Below are 17,846 nucleotides of genomic sequence, written 5' to 3' on the forward strand. Positions count from 1 at the left end.
CCCCACACTCAAGAATAATGGGAAAGTGGTCCGATCCTACCCTTGGAAATCGTTTTTGGCACAACTTCGGATAATGAGCTTCCCACGACGATGATACTAAAAATCTGTCTAATCTTGAACCGCCTCTAGAATTGGACCACGTATACTCACCCCCCACCAACGGCAAATCCAGTAGTTCCAAGTCAAAAATCAGCTGTGAGAAAACCTCCATAGCTGTAATCATCGAAGATAGACCCTCCCGCTCACTTGGGAATCGAACTATATTGAAATCCCCACATATGCACCAAGGAAGATCCCACACAAAATACAACCCTGATACTTCATCCCACAACAAGTTCCTATCCCGATCCTTATTGGGACCATATACACTTGCTAATGCCCATGACCACCCATCTTCCACGTTTCTTAATGCACATGCCACCAAGTAATCTCCAATGCACTGTTCTACCATCTCGACAACTCTACCATCCCACATGACTAGCACTCCAACGCACTCTTCCACTTTATTTGCCCTCTAAACCTAATTCCTTTTCTCACCATACTAAAATCTTAAATTCATATTATCTTCCATACTTTTCCACCACCACTGCTCATTTTAAATCCTATGATAAACATGCTGTGAATAAATCTTGCAATCTGACCTGCACATTGCTTTATACTTTCAGCCACTTTAAAAGCCATCAATCTCTCCGTAAACTCAACTCATTATTTGGAGGATTAAGGTTGGCATTGAAATCAACTCTTGGTATTTTTCAAATAAATCTATGCCAAAAGCCCTATATTAGTTTCCCAAACCTCTAGAACCTCACACTTCAAGTATTTTTGGGTGAAGTTTGAAGCAGATAACTTGTGAACATCATGTCTCCCTATCCCAAATAAAACTTGATTTTTGAGTTCTTTTTTTGACATCATCATATGTCAAGGAGTCCTATTTCATGACACAACAATTGGGCTATGGATAGTACCATATCCATTTACTGTATCCCATCATTTGACTATATATTCTGTAACAGCTAAATCCCACATTGGATACATATTAAGTGAAACTAGGTTTTTTAAGTGACTCTGGAGAAGTGTCAAATTGACTAGTCCTTTTGGGGTTATAGCGGAGATGTGGTTAGCGCTTTCCCTGGGTCATTACGTATGGTATCAAAGCCACCTATTAAGACCAGATACGTAATATTGAAGCAATGAATGACATGGCCTTGACTAGGACATTTGGAATCTAAGAGGATTTCCTTACACATGTTACATACTTCCCCTCTTAAATTAATGGCGTTCTCATCAGGGTTATGCTATGCAGTGCTCCAATATCACACGGTTGACCTTACTAGGTGGCTTGATACCATATGTAACTACCTTTATAACCTATGCACTCTTTGTTGGTTATCCATATTCCCAATGGGCTGGGGTGTTTCATATTAATTTCAAGTTTACTATTCCACTTCTTACTATGAGTTTCAGGTCATTCCACTTATTGGATTGGGTGAATCTTTACTCTTTGGGGCAGCCTTAGCTTATAAGCTACCTTCCCAACTTTCTTCATAACTTCAAAATGACCACCATAGCTTGGAATGAAACCACGGTGCACGATACCCTTTCTGAACGTTTTCCATATTTGGGAAATAAGTTTAAGCATAACCTTATCCCCTACTTAATATTCCTGGCCCTTCTGTTGGGCCTTTGCTAGGCTGTCTTGTGCAACCTGCAATAACTCTTGCTTTTTTTTTTTGCAAGCCGACAGGCAGGGGGGGGTCATTGTCCAGTTGCAATCTCAAATGGAATAATTCTAGTAGATGAGGACTTTTTGAGATTGTGTGCATGCTGTATAAAGTATGGGAGTGATTGGGGGGATGGTGCACTAAGGAGAGTAGGGGGATTTATGGTGTGAGTTTATGGAAATTTATTAGAAAAGGATGGGATAATTTTGTGAATCAAGTCAAATTTGAGGTAGGTGATGGTTCAAGAGTTCGATTCTGGTTTGATGTTTGGTGTAGTGAGAATGCACTGTTTAGAGCTTTTCCGGCTGTTTTCAGGTTGGCTGTTAATCAGCAGGCCTCAATCTCAGAGTTGATGAGTTACTCTAATGGAGAGGTGCAATGGGATGTTAGATTTTTCAGACCTGTCCAGGATTTTTCAGAGGAGGTTACTGTTTTTTTCAGATTGTTGTATTCAGTGGATATTAGACGACATGAGAGGTACTGGATATATACAGCGTCTAAAAAGTTTTCTGTTAGATCATATTATAAGATGTTGGCCGATCAGCATTACATTTATTTTCCTTGGAAGAGTATTTGGAAGGCTCATGTTCCGTCAAAGGTTGCTTTTTTCGTATGGACAGCAGCAGTTGGGAATATTCAGACAATTGACAATTTGGGAAAGCGTGGAATGATTGTTATGGAGTGGCGCTTCATGTGCAAGAAAGCTGCGGAGTCAGTGGATCATCTACTTCTACATTGTGATGTGGCTAAAGTGTTATGGGATGGTGTGTTTAGAAGATCTGGACTGACCTGGGTTATGCCAAAATCATGGTAGATTTACTCGCATGTTGGACTAGACTTCATTCTTGCTCTCGAGTGGCAGTTGCGTGGAAGATGATTCCTTTCTGCATTATGTGGTGCATTTGGTTGGAAAGGAATGAGAGGTGTTTTAATAATAGGGAACGCAATGGAGAAGAACTATAGAAATTTTTTGTGTTCCTTGTTTAGTTGGTTTTTAGCTATTGTACTTAATGGAGGGGCTGTCCATGAGTTTTTGTCCTCATTTTTCTAGTATTAGAATGTTTTTAGGCGTTTCTTTTGTATACATCCTGTGTACATGGGCTTCACTTATTGCATTTGATGAATAAAACTTTTATTTATAAAAAAAAAAATATCTAACAATTCTAGTCAGGTCCTTTAACTTGTAGTCACATAGTGCCTCCAGTTTTTCCTTGGTAAAGCATGATCCACTGTCTAATTATCGATTTAAGAAGTAAACACTGATTTATTACTTGAATCGATAGTCTAAAATTCTAAATATGCATCGCACTGGATGCGTGATTTGAGCTGTTTCTTTCCTTGATTTAATATTATTAGAATATTATTGTTAGAATATTATTTTTTAATATTATTATTATTTTGAGATTTGAAAAAGTTGGATTGTTTATTATATTTTGTGTGGGAATTTGGGAAAGTTGTAATAATGAGATGAGATGAGTTGAGATGGTTTCTGTATCCAAACGAGCCCTTATAATAGATTTTACCCTCATGTATAGAAAAAGGTGAAAAGATGCTAATGTTGCAAGTAATTATGGATTGTTACTCGGTAAAAGTGCTTTATAAGTAACTCTTGATTGTTGGGTGAAGAAGCTATTTGAGAGTTTAGAATGTAAATACTGTGTTTTCATGGCCATCCTTTTTGCCTCTGCTTTCAGACTCTGGGGATTTCTGCAGATCAGGCAAGCTCTCCTACCAAGAACTTGGAATTGCAAAGCTCTCTGGGTTTCGTGAATGGCTTTCCATTCATCCACTTGTTGCAGAGTCAGATAGTACAGAAGTTTTGGATTTGCACTTCAGTTCTCGTAAGATGATAATTTTTGCACATCATCATAAGGTCCTTGATGGAATACAGGTGAGGTTCTTTCTCGGTCGGGGTGTTCTGTTAACTTTGAAATTTGTCTGAATCCACATTTGGTAACCGCCCCTTTGGAAGTTAATTGAGTATGTTGCTTAAGCTTGGAGATTACCAGATCTCATATGCTTTTATCCTCTCCCCATCACCACTTCTTCGACCATTTACTCCCAAAGTAGGAGTATGCTCACTCGGAACTTTATTAAAGAACTAATAAAGGCTCATAGTCCTGCAATGTCTTGTTTGAGATTCAATGAAGGATACTCTAATAAATGATTAGTTTTGGCTTCATTACAATACTCTAATAAAATATAGAGAGTGGATGGTGAGAGATGGACGAGACAGATACAGTTTCCTAGTTATTTCCAGCTGATTTTAATTCAAAGACTCTGTTTATTGAACACATGACATCATGAATCTAGATTGACTTGTTCCTTATGTCCTACATATTAACCTTTTCTGTATGTTTATTTCTCATTTTGAGGATTTAATGTACTGCCTATATTTATATTTTTGGGAAGAGTACCGATAAAAAAAAAAAAAAATTATTTTTGGGAAGAGTAGTTCTAGTGGTCGACTCGCCTCTTCCAAAGAATAAATTGAGTGAGTTCAGGTTCGGTCTCCTGTCATTTCTTTCAGAACTGAATATAAATTTTCTCTATCAGTAATGAAAATATGCTCAAATAGGTGAAACTCTATCCAAACCAATATAAAATCTAGCTTATGAATAAAATACCTTGATTACTGATAAAAAAAAAAAAAATCTAGCTAACATTTTTTTCTAATCTTAGCTTCAGACATGACTTCTTATTGGGATGTGACTTCTGACTACAACTGTTAACATGGGAAAGTTAATTTAAAATTAGACAAGAACCAAGGAGGACTGTTAATACCCTATCCTTTTTTTTTTCCTTTTGGTAAGTAAGAAATCTTCATTAGAAAGCACAAAAGGAACCCTATCCTTGAACTATGCTTATTCCAAATGGATCCACATCGGTGAAGATGGTGCTGTGTATCATATTTAGGACAGGGAATGGAGGGTGAGAGTGTAGATCCAAACCTGCATGCATTTTTTTCCTTCCAAAAAAAAATGTGAAAACTAAAAAGAAATCTTTTTTTTTATAGGTAAAAAACTAAAAAGAAATCTTCTCTCCAAGTCAGACTATATTTGACTGGTGATGTCTTAAAAATGAAACTCAACCTCCGGGAAAAGCATAAAAAAAAGGGCTCGGATAACGATCCCTCCATCACCCTAGAATGAAAGGGGCGATCTCGTAGTTCTTGGTCTGTGAAGATACATTGCTAGGTACTCAATCTCTCATTGAGTCTTATTATTATCAAATCTGCGATGGAGTGGATTTCCTAGATTTTGAACTGGAGGTGCGTATTTTGGAGATGTATAGCTTATATCTTCTCAAGTTAAGTGTTTTCAGATCTCCAGATTACTTCTTACTTTGAGAGAAGTCATTCTCAAGCAGAGAGTTAGTGAAAATTAAAATATGTGTTTGGGATCATTTGACTTACTAGACAAAGGGAGTAAAACTTAAATTTAATTAGAACCTTAGAAAATAGCGATTTTCTCTATGAGAAATATTTTTTTTGATAGGTAATTAATAAGTTTTATTCATAAGAGCATTTTCTCTACTAGCAATATAAAATGTGAAAACAACAGTGAAACACATACGCAACATGATTGTCATGTAACTGCATTGAAAGTGACAATTTCTCAGTGGGCTCTGGATCATTGCAAGAAAAAAAAATGCAGGAATAGAATAAATACAACTCTAATTTGATAACCACAGCCAAGTACCCAAAAGCATTTTTTCCAATGCTGTTCTTTTATGTTGTTAAAATTTCTCCAAAAGGCAAGCAACAATTAAGGAATTGAAAAAGAAGCAAGAAAACAGGATGCTTTTGATAGGTGAAAAAAATAAATTAAACATCTCATTAAAAGAATTGTTTGGAAAATAACTTTTACTACTATGATTTTTAGCATCTATTGGTCGCTGCATGATTATAGTAATATTATATTTTCCTTTCTCTTGGCTCACATCGTTTGATTTTTATCTTTGTCTTGGCATCTTTTGACTCCATAGTTTCCATCAAGATTTGGATGTCAGAACATTTTGAAATTTGTAATTTCTGAATTATCAGGAGTTTGTATGTGAGAAAGGGATTAGTTTTGTACGCATTGATGGAAACACACTTGCCAGAGATAGGCAGTCTGCTGTACTATCCTTCAAATCATCAACTGAGGTTCTTATCCTCTTCTCTTTCTCGGCTTCATTTTTTTTACTTGATAATGTTACCGTCCTTTTGTCACCCTTTTGGTTGCTTGTTGGTATTAAATGTTGTCTAGGATTGATATTTAAATAAAGTGCTAACACTTTGAAAGGTTTGATCCTGTCAAGCACATCAAGTTATATCATTTGAAGTGTATAAAAAATTTGATAGTGTGAGCTTTTTTGAACATCAGGAATGAAAGGGAAATGGTTAACTCTTGGAGCTCTTCAATCCTATTTTGTTTTTTATTAGTTTATGCGCAAGTTCCCTTTTGTTTGTTTAGTGGATCCATGTATACTCCTTGTGTACTGGGCAATATCCCTCTCTATCAGTAATAAAACTTATCTTGCTAAAAAGATTGCTCTAGTGGATTTTTTTACATTCCATTTTCTTTGGATCCAGGCTTCTAATTTTCTTCTACTAAATATTTTCTTCTTATGCATACATCTAGTGTACTTGGGTTATGCCTGTAGATATTAATAAGATTTTTACTGATCAAAAAAATATTTCTTATTCAATGAAATAGGTGAAGCCCATGTACACAGGAAGTATACAAAAGAAACACCTAATTACATTCTAGAAGCATAAAACAAAAACAAAAACTCATCAACAGACCCTCCATTAAGTACAAAAGAAGAAAACCATTGAAGTTAAGGAGAACACAAAAAAATTCCAGATTTTCTCTACAGTACGCTCCTTATTGTTAAAGCACTGCTCATTCCTTTCAAACCAAATACACCACATAATACACAAAGGAATTATCTTCCATGCAGCAGCCACTTGAGGATAATAATGAAGCCCATTCCAATACTCAAGTAAATCCACTACTCTTTTAGACATTACCCAAACCAGCCCAGCTCTACAAAGCACACCATCCCATAAAGCCCTAGCCACCTTACAATGTAGAAGTGAATGAGCCACTGATTCACCATATTTCTTACACATGAAGCACCACTGCAACAATCAAGCCACGCTTCCTCAAATTATCAATTGTCAATATATTCCCCAATGATGCTGTCCAAATAAAAAAAGTAACTTTGGACGGCATGTGAGCCCTCCAAATGCTCTTCCACAGTTCCACTGAAAAGAAATGCGATTGCTGAACAGTCAACACCTTATAATATGACCGAACCGAAAACTTTTTACTCCTTGTATGCTTCCATAACATTCTATCCCCCTCATTTCCTCTAATATCTAGAGAATACAAAAAAATGAAAAAATCCGCAACCTCCTCAAGTTCCCAATCCTGAACAGCTCTAATAAAATGAACATCCCACTGCACAGCTCCAATAGAGCGAATCAACAAATCTGAAACGGATACCTGCTGATTAGCTACCATACAAAAAATAGCTGGAAACACTCTAAAAAGAGCATGTTCACCACACCAAACATCAAATAAAAAACGAATCCTTGAACCCTCTCCAACATCAAATTTTTTTTTTTTTTTGGATAATTAATGAGAAATGTTATTACCAAGAATAGGCACAGCCCAACTACATAAGATCTATATAAAGGAAATACCTACTACACTCTAGAAAACAGGAAAACTAAAACAGAAACAGATTCAGTACATTATCATCATTCCTTACAAAAATCTTAGCCCACAAACTCAAAGTAGAAAAGAAAAAATTCCGAAGATCTTCAAAAGAACGCTCTGTCTTCAAAACATCTCTCATTCCTTTCCAGCCATAGACACCACATTAAACACAAAGGAATCATTCTCCATCTGGCAGCTACACATTTCCTTGCCTCAAAACCACGCCAACATGCAAGAAGATCCACAACTTCCTTAGGCATCACCCAAACCTCCATTAACAATAGGACAGCAAACTCTATTCCAGCTCAGAACATGAAATTTTTTATCCTCTCCCGCTCCGCCCCACAGAAATGCACGAAATAACTTCTCAACCCGATTTGCCACACCTACAGGTAATGGGAATAAAGAAAGGAAATAAGTCGGAAGGTTGGAAATGGTACTTTTGATAAGAGTGATTCTACCCCCTTTTGATAATTGATTCCAACCCGTCAATCTTTTCTCAATCTTTTCTACTACCCCGTCCCAAATATTCTTAGCCTTGAAAGACGCCCCCAACGGAAGACCAAGATATTTCATATAAAGAGAAGCAACTTTACAGCCCAAAAGAGCTAAGTAGTTGATATTCCACACATCCCCCACCGGAACCATCTCCGACTTTCCCAAATTCATCTTAAGGCCCGAGACTGCTTCAAAACATAATAACACAGCCCTTAAAGCTTGAATCTGCCCACAATTAGCATCACAAAAGATAAGAGTGTCATATGCAAAAAGAAGATGAGAAATTGAGATAGTTACATTATTAGCATTTCCCACCTAGAAAGAACCACCACCCCCCCCCAAAACACCAGCAGCCTCCACCATGCAGCTCAACGCCTTCATAACAATAACAAAGAGAAAAGGAGATAACGGATTGTCCTATCTCAAACTCCTTGAGCTTTGAAAAAAACCACAAGGATTTCCATTAACTAACACTGAAAACCAAGCAGTCAATACACAATGTCTAATCCACCCACACCACCTCTCTCTGAAACCACATCTAGAAAAGGAAATCCCAACTCACATGATCTGATAAGTAAGACGAATCCCAATACCAAGGCAACAGCACCAAGAATGCATGTTAGTCAAGTAGCCCATAAATAAGGCAACAGCACCAATACTTGATTCACTGGTGATTGCTAATGAATGCTTAGATAGTCGGTTGAGGGAGGATGTCCCGGGAGTTCTTTGCAAGCTTGACATGGAAAAGGCATACGATCATGTGAGCTTGTATTGCTATGGTGACTCGTCTATTTTTGTCCTCTATTGCATTTGGCTGGTACAGAAGTGTTTTTCTTAATTTCAACAATTTAAATAAGAGCTTGTTTTTCAGCTCATACCTTTAGAGAACAATCTTAAAATTATTTGATTCTTTCTTTATTTTTACTTGCTGATTTTCCTACATATATCTAAGCACATATAAACTTCTCCGCAAAGTAATAATTGCTAACACCCCAATCTGAGCTTCATTCTCATCTAGAGTTTAGGGCATTTTAGAACTATATATTGTATCAAACATGACAATTTTGAGCCCACTTCCTCGTATAATTATTTGGCTGTACACATTTAGAAGAAAATAATATTTGGCTTAATGCATGCATGTCCTGTCCATCAGGTTAAGGTTGCAATAATTGGTATAACTGCTGGAGGCGTTGGACTTGATTTCTCATCAGCACAGAATGTTGTGTTCTTGGAGTTGCCTAAGTCCCCATCTTTGATGCTTCAGGTCCGATAGTAATGAATTAATTATTCCGAATTGAAACACTCATTATTCAATAGAAGACGTTAGTATTTATTAGATTATTCCTCTTTTTTATCTGAATTCAAATCTTATTATTCAATAAAAGAAGTTAGTATTTATTGGATTATTCCTCTATTTTTTTTCCATAAATGATTATTCCTCTAGTTGTTATTTGCAGAAAGTTTATTCCTCTGATTTTATATTCACAAGTAATTGCTTTGATGCAGAATATTTTGGTTTAGTGTGCATGAGGGAACTTCGGAGAGTGCCATGCTTTCATATAGGGTAGTGTGGACATAAGAGGAGCCATGTCAGTATCCGATATGCCTTATAACATATCCAATGCATATTCAGTTGGTCCAACATTATAGAATGTAACTTTTGTCTATAGATATGCCGCCATCATGGGCTGAATATTCAGAAGATGCATTTCAACATCACCATATTCAGTGTTGCACATTTCAAGGACGAGTCCATGGCAGACCAATCACAGTTTTTTAATTACTTTCATTACAGTGCATTAATTTTTCTGTGCGGCACATGATTTGTTCATGTTTTAATTGGCTGTATCCAATCAGGCTGAGACAGGATGGCAAAGGCCAAACTATGTTTGGCCACATCCAGAAGAGCCATGTTTGTAGCAAGGCCATTCTATAACGCTTTATTTCCCCCAAGATAGTACTCATTCTCCTTGTAAGAATATGTGACAGATTAAGGCTCCTCTAAGAGTGGCCTTTCTTGCTTGGATTACAGCTTTAGGGAAGTGTGATACCCCATACTGATTGATGAGTGTAGGTGGTGTTCGGGATCCCACATTGCAGGAGAAGTTCTTTCCCTTTATAATAATTCCAATGGGTCTCCTGACTGGTCCTTTTGTGGTAGGGCCCAAATGTATCTTGGGCCTTCCTTGGGGAGTTACAAATGGTATTAGTCTATCACAACCAGTAATGTGGGATTTGAACTGTGCCATTTATGTTGGAATGACCCAAGATTGTGATACCTCATATTGAGTGATGAGCGTAGGTGGTGTATGGAAGCTCATACTACTAAAATGAAGTTCTTGCTCTTTATAATGATTCCAATGGGGCTCTAATTGTACTATTGACTAGTCCTTTTGGAGTAGGGGTCAGATGTGGCCTCCCATAGGGCGTTATAGGCAGATTCTTATTTTGGATAGGTTAAGGAAGAGACACGTTTGAAAAACTAGATGCAAAACAACAAATTTAGGACCTGTGTTTTTTGAAAGAAAAATCCACTCGCAAAAATAAATTAAATGAAAAAGAATCTGAAAAAAACTAAATTAGAAGGAATCAACTAAAACTAGAAAAACAAATTGAATTCAAAATAGGTTAAAAACTTACACTAAATAAAAATAAAAATAAAAAACTGTTGTTGTAAGGTAATACTCTCCATGGGTTGCTGCAGGGTTGATCATGTCCACCCTAAGGCGGGAAGATAACCTCTTTGGGTGACCGTAAGCCACCCTGTGAGAAGGATGGGAACTCCTCTCTTTTCATGGGGTGGGGTGCCACTCATGTGTTGGCTGCAACCACTTTGGGATGGGGAGTCTTCCCCTCAACCTTAGGTACAATGCACAGGAGGGAACCTTGATCCTGTGGGCCCATTTTTCGATTAATTTAGTTAGCGTTAGTTTTTAACCTTGGCAGAATTTTTTTTATTTTACTTTTCAATTGTTCTTGTGATTATGTGGCATTTTTAAGTACTTGCCACATAGTTTTGACGTGTTCTGATGCATTTTTTAAGCACTTGCTGTGGATTTTTGACATGTGACGTGTCTAGTCATAATTTTCCGTCAAAATTCAATATGTTACCCGATGGTTATCCCTGCATCTTTAAAATTTTTTATCACAAGGACCAATTGGTAATTAGTACGAAATTCAAGGACCGATGCAGGATTTTGTTATGGAAAGAAGCAAGTTTGTGCCTTTATTCTATTTTGTTCTTGTTCTTTTTCATTCCTAATCTTCTGTCTACGTCTCCTTAGTTCTCAGATGTGACATCGTTTGATGTTTTCCACAATTGTATATCAGTGACTGATTGATAAACTTCCTTTGAACTAATTTGAAGGCTGAGGATAGAGCTCACAGGCGAGGGCAAACAAGTGCAGTCAATATTTACATTTTCTGTGCAAAGGTTCTTTATTTCTTTGGTCATAAGATTTTGTTGAAATTTCTCCTTTACACAAAAATTGATGCTATGGTCACCTTGCAGGGCACCTTGGATGAGTCGCATTGGAGCTATTTAAACAGGAGTTTACGTCACGTTTCATCTACAACAAATGGAAAATATGATGCCATACAAGAGATACAGGTATGGCCACCCCGCTTCCCTGACTTTATTTTTAAGCTACATAGATGACCATTTCAAAGAATCTGCAGATCTTACAGTCTTGATAAATGCCGTAGAAATTATTCAAAAGTACAGCATATGCTTATTTCATTTATTCTGATGTACTTGACAGCAAATAACATGTGTTGCCTGGTTCCTAGACTCACTAGAAGTAATAGGTGTTCATTACTTTCGCTATCAGGTCTTCATTATTTTCTTTGTACCCATATCTAGCTTTTAACTGGTAACTAGGTGTTCTCTTTGTATACTTCCTGTGTACCTGGGTTTTGCGTATTTACTTGATTCAATAAAGCGTTATTTTATCTGTTAAAAGAAACATACCTCCGTCTCTCTCTCTCTCTCAATTAAATGTTCTGCATTTGATCATTAAAGGAGATACTTGTGGTGGATCATTGGGTTACAGATCTCCGTCTTTGCCTCTCTCAATTAAATGTTCTGCATTCAATTGTTAAAGGAGATACTTGTGTGGATCCTTGGGTTACAGTCCTTGTTGTACATATTGTGATAATGTAAGTGTTTTTATGGCTAATTGGAAGCTTTAGTGACTAACATTGCCTGCATTAATAATTATGGTGGTGGTCTGTTTGTTGGATAAAATGCTCGTGGTGATGTGTAATTCTGGAAATTGGACTTTGCCTGAAAGTGATGTGTTGTATAAATTGGACTTTAAATCAATGTGTTGCCTTCTTTATATAACTTATTTTTCGTAGGGCTTTCCCAAAGCACTCTTATCATTTTATTTTTCTTGGACAGGGCCGGATGGAGAAGGTTCATCATTTTGCTTTTTGTACAAGTAATTCATTTTTATTAAAACACTCAATGGGGTGCTATCCAAGTAGACATGGTGTATACAGGAGGGGCACCTAGCAAGGGAGATAAGGCAAATAGACAAACAAAAAATCTAAATAAGAATAAAATTGACTAGAACAATTGTGGGCTGACATCCAGATACAAAGTGTTTGCCCTTTAAAAATGATATCATTGACTCTACCTCCCTCCCTCCCTCTCTCTTGCTGTCTGATTTCCAGTGTCTTGAGAGCCTCTGTTGTCCTCTAGTTGTCTTTGATTTACAATCATAGTGTACAATGGAAAATGAGTAATCTCATGCTCTTTAGACTCTCTTCTGGGAAAAATGAAGTGGATAGGAGATTAATGATAGTCGTTTTATTGAAATAGGTTTCCCTTTTTGATTCGATAATATTTTTTGGCTTACGCTGTTATCCTTGAATAGAAGTTATTCATTCTTTTCCGAATGTATTAGCCATTGTTTTTGTTTTGAAAGAGGTCTGGACTTCTTTAGCTGGTTCATTAATCTTTATTTATGTTGCTGTTGCTAATGTCTTCTAACTTCTATCTACCAACATATTCCTTTTTGTTGGCAGGTTGATGGTGTCTCTTATTTGGAAACATCTGATAAAACTGATGGAAGTTGTAAAAATCAGATTATGGAAAAATCAGCATCTGCTAAATTTTCTAGAGGGACAGATAAATTGCCAGATTCTGGCTTAGCTGAGAATTTGCATCCATTTGATGCATCTGCCGAAGTAGCTACTGAAAAAAATGGGGGATTTGAAAGACCTTGTAGCTCTAGTGGTGGCATTCTGACCCATATAGATGATCTTCATGCCAATGTAAAACTTCGACATTGAAGAAAATACTAAAAGAACCCATTTTTTTCCTTGTCTTTTTCCTGTTCCCTTCTGCTATAAATTTGCTTCTTTAGTTTGCTTATAGACAATTTTTATTGGAAGAATAGGCTCATGCAGTTTCTTGTGAAATTATCACCAAGGCTTCTGTTTTAAACCGAATATTGGAAGGAAATGATTCTGAAGCTGAAATTGGAAGTGCCGGCAAAATTTCACCCTGTAAATTGAATGAGGGCAGTGAAGATAACCATAGACTTCAAAAGGTACTACTGGAGTAATTCTTGTGCGCAGACTGATTCACTAAACCAATTAATTCATATTGTGGAATATTGTTATAAATGCAGGAACTGACATTACACCCACCAACGCTAGATTCGAATGGTCCTGTTCAGCCAATTGAATCTGATGAAAGTTACTTTGACCAAGTAGATTCTTTGCGATTTGAGGCAAGGCATTGATACCTAGCTATTTGTTTCCTGTCCTAAACAATTATGATGAGGATAAGTTGTAGTCTTTATGTGTCGCAAATTTGATGTGGTAGTTTGTCTTCATCTTTCTAAAGGAACGCACAATAAAGTTGCTAAAAATTGATGGCTGTTGTCCTGAATGCAGTTTTGTCTACAAGATCTTTGTGGTAGAGTAATAAACTGATAAATTAGGCAAATTCAGAGATTGATTGTAACTTGTTTCTCATTTATGTACTCAGATTCAGAATGTCCTAAAATTGAAACAGTTAGTATTAGGCATCAAAATGTAAACTCAGTATGATTGTACGGGATTTAATCACCATTCTTTGGTTGACGTTCGAGATCTTTTAAACTTTGGAGGAAATGTTTGTTTACACCTAGGAACTAGAGCCTTTTTCTTCTTAAGAAACTTAAAGGTCTGTCAGCTGGGCTTCAAACTAAGCTCAATCTCTGGTGCTCTATGTATTCAGGCCTATATTGTATCTTGATACCTAGAATTTGGATTTATTACTAAGATGGCTGTTTGCTCCATAGCAGAACATCACCTGTGCCATCTTGTCCCTGGGCTATATCTGATTTGTGTTACAATCTACAAGTCGGTTGAGTACACAGCGTCATTTTGAATGTTTAATAAATGTGATCTGCTTTAGTTTCTCTTCAGGTAAGCCAATATACTGAGAGGATCCACTTGTATTCTTGCATTCCTGGGACTGATTTGAGACCAAGGCCACTTTTTGAGAATTTCCGACCAGAGGAACTTGAGTCACTAAATTCTCCAGTTGAAGAGGATGGCAAAGGGGCAATTGTCAAATCTTTTAAGGACAACCCAGCTTATAGGCACATTCTTGTGGCGTTTGTGAATGAGTGGAGTAGATTAAGGCCCATTGACCGAAGAAAGTTACTTGGGAAACCTTTGCAACTTCCTCTAACTGTTGAGTTGTGCTGCTTGAGCGAAAGCAGTAACCACAACAATGGGGTCTGTCTAATTGATAATTTGGAGGCTGACTCTATGTTGAAGATTATTATCTATATGACTTGGTAATAATTTTATACTTTTCTTTCCCAGGGACTGCTGAAAGGTGGAAGCAAGAGACGCAGTACACCTTTATATGAGATTAGTCAGCCTTTACCATCAAATGCTGAGTGGAAAAAGGTTAATTTATGCAAAGGCTATGGCAAAAAGGAGAAAGAATACATGCAGGGTTGGACCCTGACAGATGAACCTCTCTGTAAACTCTGTCAGGCACCGTGCAAGTAAGTCCAGATAAATTATCTTGCTATAACTATATGGATTACTTGATTGATATTTATTACTTTCAGGGGCAACAATGCCAAGACACCAGAATATTTTGAGGATCTTTTCTGTAATCTAGGCTGCTATGAAGAATTTCGTATAAGAACTAGTAACAGGTCCTTGCGTCAGGTTAGAAGATGAATTATGCATTTCAATTAAAATGAGCTTAATTTCGTCTAAGATATCTTATCTTCACCTACATGGGGCATTTTCAATTAAATATATTGGGTGATTTCTCAATATATCTCACTCGGTTTTTGCTTAATTATATTTATCTCTAGTAACCTTGAATCTTCAGGAACTTTTTCAAATAGAACATGGTATCTGCACTGTCTGCCAATTAGACTGTCATAAGCTTGTGAAGGACATAAGACCTTTATCATTATCAAGACGACAAGAGTACATTGAGAAAGCTGCACCAAATGTGGCTAGGCGAAGGAACTTGTAAGTTGATAGATGGAAAGTGTGTTAATTTTATTTATCATTACAAGTTGAGTGTTGTGTTTGTTTGGCTGCATTTAGATAGGGCAAGAAATCCTTTCTAAGTTTATGTTCTTTTATTGTGACAAATTATGTACTCCATCTTTAGAATAAATAATGTTGTCCATTATTGAACAAGTTTTGATAGACTGATATTGCTTCATTCCAAATGGCAGTGATCATCCAAAACCTGACAATATCTGTTTGATTTCCTGCAGCCTTGATAAGCTTGTTAATGATCCCACTGAGGGCAATGCATGGCATGCAGATCACATCGTTCCTGTCTACCGAGGTGGAGGTATATATTTTGTCCAGAAATTATTGTTTAGGGTTTCCTCTCTTCTGAAGGGTGGCCCATCTACTTTATGTCTGTTGTACCGTTTTATGTTTGCAGTTGGGATTCCTGCCTCACCATTGTCTTCCTTGAATTTGTAGATTTGTAAATCACTCAACACAGATAATATCATCTTGTTCATGGTATATGGACTCCAACATAACTTATTATCATAATCACTCTGTGATGAAGATACAATTCTATAACAGTTGATCTTGTCAATATGCAAAACAGTGTTTAAGATTTATGGAGCCATCCTAAGGTGGTCCAAACAAAAAAGGGGGATTAGTGTCAAAAGTTCATTTTTTTCTGCCAATGTTGATGTGCATGTTAACATTATAGGAAATATAAGTCCCTTTCTGTTAATTTTGAAGTGAATATTAGCATTATAGAAAATAAAAGGTGAATCATAATGATTATAATCCCTTCTGTGATAGTTTTTAGTAACTATCTATAACATTATGAGAAAACGTTTGATAAAAGGTGATATTTCCCCTTTAATCCGAAGCTTGATGTGTGTTATGAATAATTATACAAGCTAAAATCTTGGAGAAATTCCCTTTGCACCAATAAATTTGCGCCTTTTGAATGTGGTACCCAAACTTCCGCTTTTGACAAACTGCATTTTCAAACTTCCACTTTTCCCCACATAACACCCACTATCATCCAATTCTGGCCACTAAAATGGATGAAAAATAGGTGGTGTTGCATAATATTGAAAGTTGGATTCTGTGTACTTGGTACATGCCTATTTCATTCACATCAATAAAGTTTATCTCTTACTTATCAAAAAAGAAAAACATTGAAAGTTGGATTCTTACAAAGCGTGTACATTTATACTCTTTAGTAGTCTGAGGGTGCAATGTGTCAAAATAGTTGTAGTTTAGGTCTACATTGCAGAAAGGATGACAGTTTGGGAGGTGAAAAGTGTGTTCCCCTAAAACCATGTATAGAGTTTCCTCGTTAATTAATTGAATGTAGTGGAATTGGTTTTACTTCCTAATACTTGCCTTTGGGTCACTTCATCATTTTTTCCCTTTCTTTCACGGGCTTCCAAGGACGTCCAAGTACGAGGTCAGCCAGAAGTAAGCATAGCCACACTCCACTGTGTTGCACTGACCTCCATATACAGCAATCAGAATCTTGTGCCACTCGTGCAAAACCAACAACGTACTCATTAGTCCATTTCTGAGCAAATCAGTTTTCCTAAGCCATTCATAATGGTTCTGGAGCCCTTACATTTGTTTACAGGACTACAATCTGATTGGAGCATAAATAATACTGATTTGTCTCGGATAATATCAGCCTATACAATAGACAGTGATAATCATCAAGTCTCTTAACTGAATTCTGAAGAGAATAACAGTTTCTGGTGGTGGCCTTGCTATCACTTTTTTTTCTTTTTTACTCTTGCCATAATTTTGGAAAGGGTTAGTATCTTTTCTTAAAGCCTCTTTTTGGCTAAGCAATCCGATTCTTTCACAGCCTGTTTTTTTGTTTTTGATTTTGGTTTTGATTACCCTTATACCATATAGGCTGGTTACATTTATAAGCTTTCATAAAAACTTTTCTTCAATTTCTGTAGGCGAATGCAGGCTAGAGAACATGAGAACTCTCTGTGTGGCATGTCATTATGATGTTACGACAGCGCAATGTGCAGAACGACGCACGACAAGGGCCAAAGCTAAGAAACAACTCAAAGCCATTATGCATGGCCTTAAACATGGACAGAACACTAAAGAGACCGAGAATAATGTTGAGGTCTTTTCTTAGACTACAGATTCCTGTTTTCATGAAGTTTACCATTTAGGCAAAATATAGCTAAATTCTTTGCAACTTAATGCATTTTGGTATGCCAGGATGCCTTATATACATCTGACCATAAATCTGGTAGCTGCTAAGTTCTAACCGACCATTAATAATGGTAGTGATGACATGCTAATGCTAGATTAATGTTATATCACTGATGATCATATATTATAGAATGCAAGACCATATATTCTGACCGCACCTTTTGGTAAATGGTTTGAGATGTAAATATATTAG

The 17,846-nt window shown here is 36.7% G+C and overlaps 1 protein-coding gene across 3 annotated transcripts in view; it reads left to right on the forward strand.

The window, feature by feature from the left end:
* LOC108979869 (DNA annealing helicase and endonuclease ZRANB3-like) overlaps positions 1–17,846 on the forward strand; it is a 36,045-nt gene that overhangs the window by 17,526 nt on the left and 673 nt on the right. For all 3 annotated transcript variants that reach the window (XM_035687567.1, XM_035687568.1, XM_035687569.1), the window contains 14 exons: positions 3,416–3,612; positions 5,767–5,868; positions 9,084–9,194; positions 11,298–11,363; positions 11,442–11,540; positions 12,962–13,210; positions 13,336–13,488; positions 13,570–13,671; positions 14,354–14,668; positions 14,759–14,946; positions 15,013–15,115; positions 15,285–15,430; positions 15,685–15,764; positions 17,386–17,561. In XM_035687567.1, the coding sequence (XP_035543460.1) occupies positions 3,416–3,612; positions 5,767–5,868; positions 9,084–9,194; positions 11,298–11,363; positions 11,442–11,540; positions 12,962–13,210; positions 13,336–13,488; positions 13,570–13,671; positions 14,354–14,668; positions 14,759–14,946; positions 15,013–15,115; positions 15,285–15,430; positions 15,685–15,764; positions 17,386–17,561 (2,087 nt within the window). The remainder of the gene's footprint in view (positions 1–3,415; positions 3,613–5,766; positions 5,869–9,083; positions 9,195–11,297; positions 11,364–11,441; positions 11,541–12,961; positions 13,211–13,335; positions 13,489–13,569; positions 13,672–14,353; positions 14,669–14,758; positions 14,947–15,012; positions 15,116–15,284; positions 15,431–15,684; positions 15,765–17,385; positions 17,562–17,846) is intronic.

Source organism: Juglans regia, chromosome 2 (genome assembly GCF_001411555.2).
Source record: "Juglans regia cultivar Chandler chromosome 2, Walnut 2.0, whole genome shotgun sequence".
Classification (NCBI taxonomy): domain Eukaryota; kingdom Viridiplantae; phylum Streptophyta; class Magnoliopsida; order Fagales; family Juglandaceae; genus Juglans; species Juglans regia.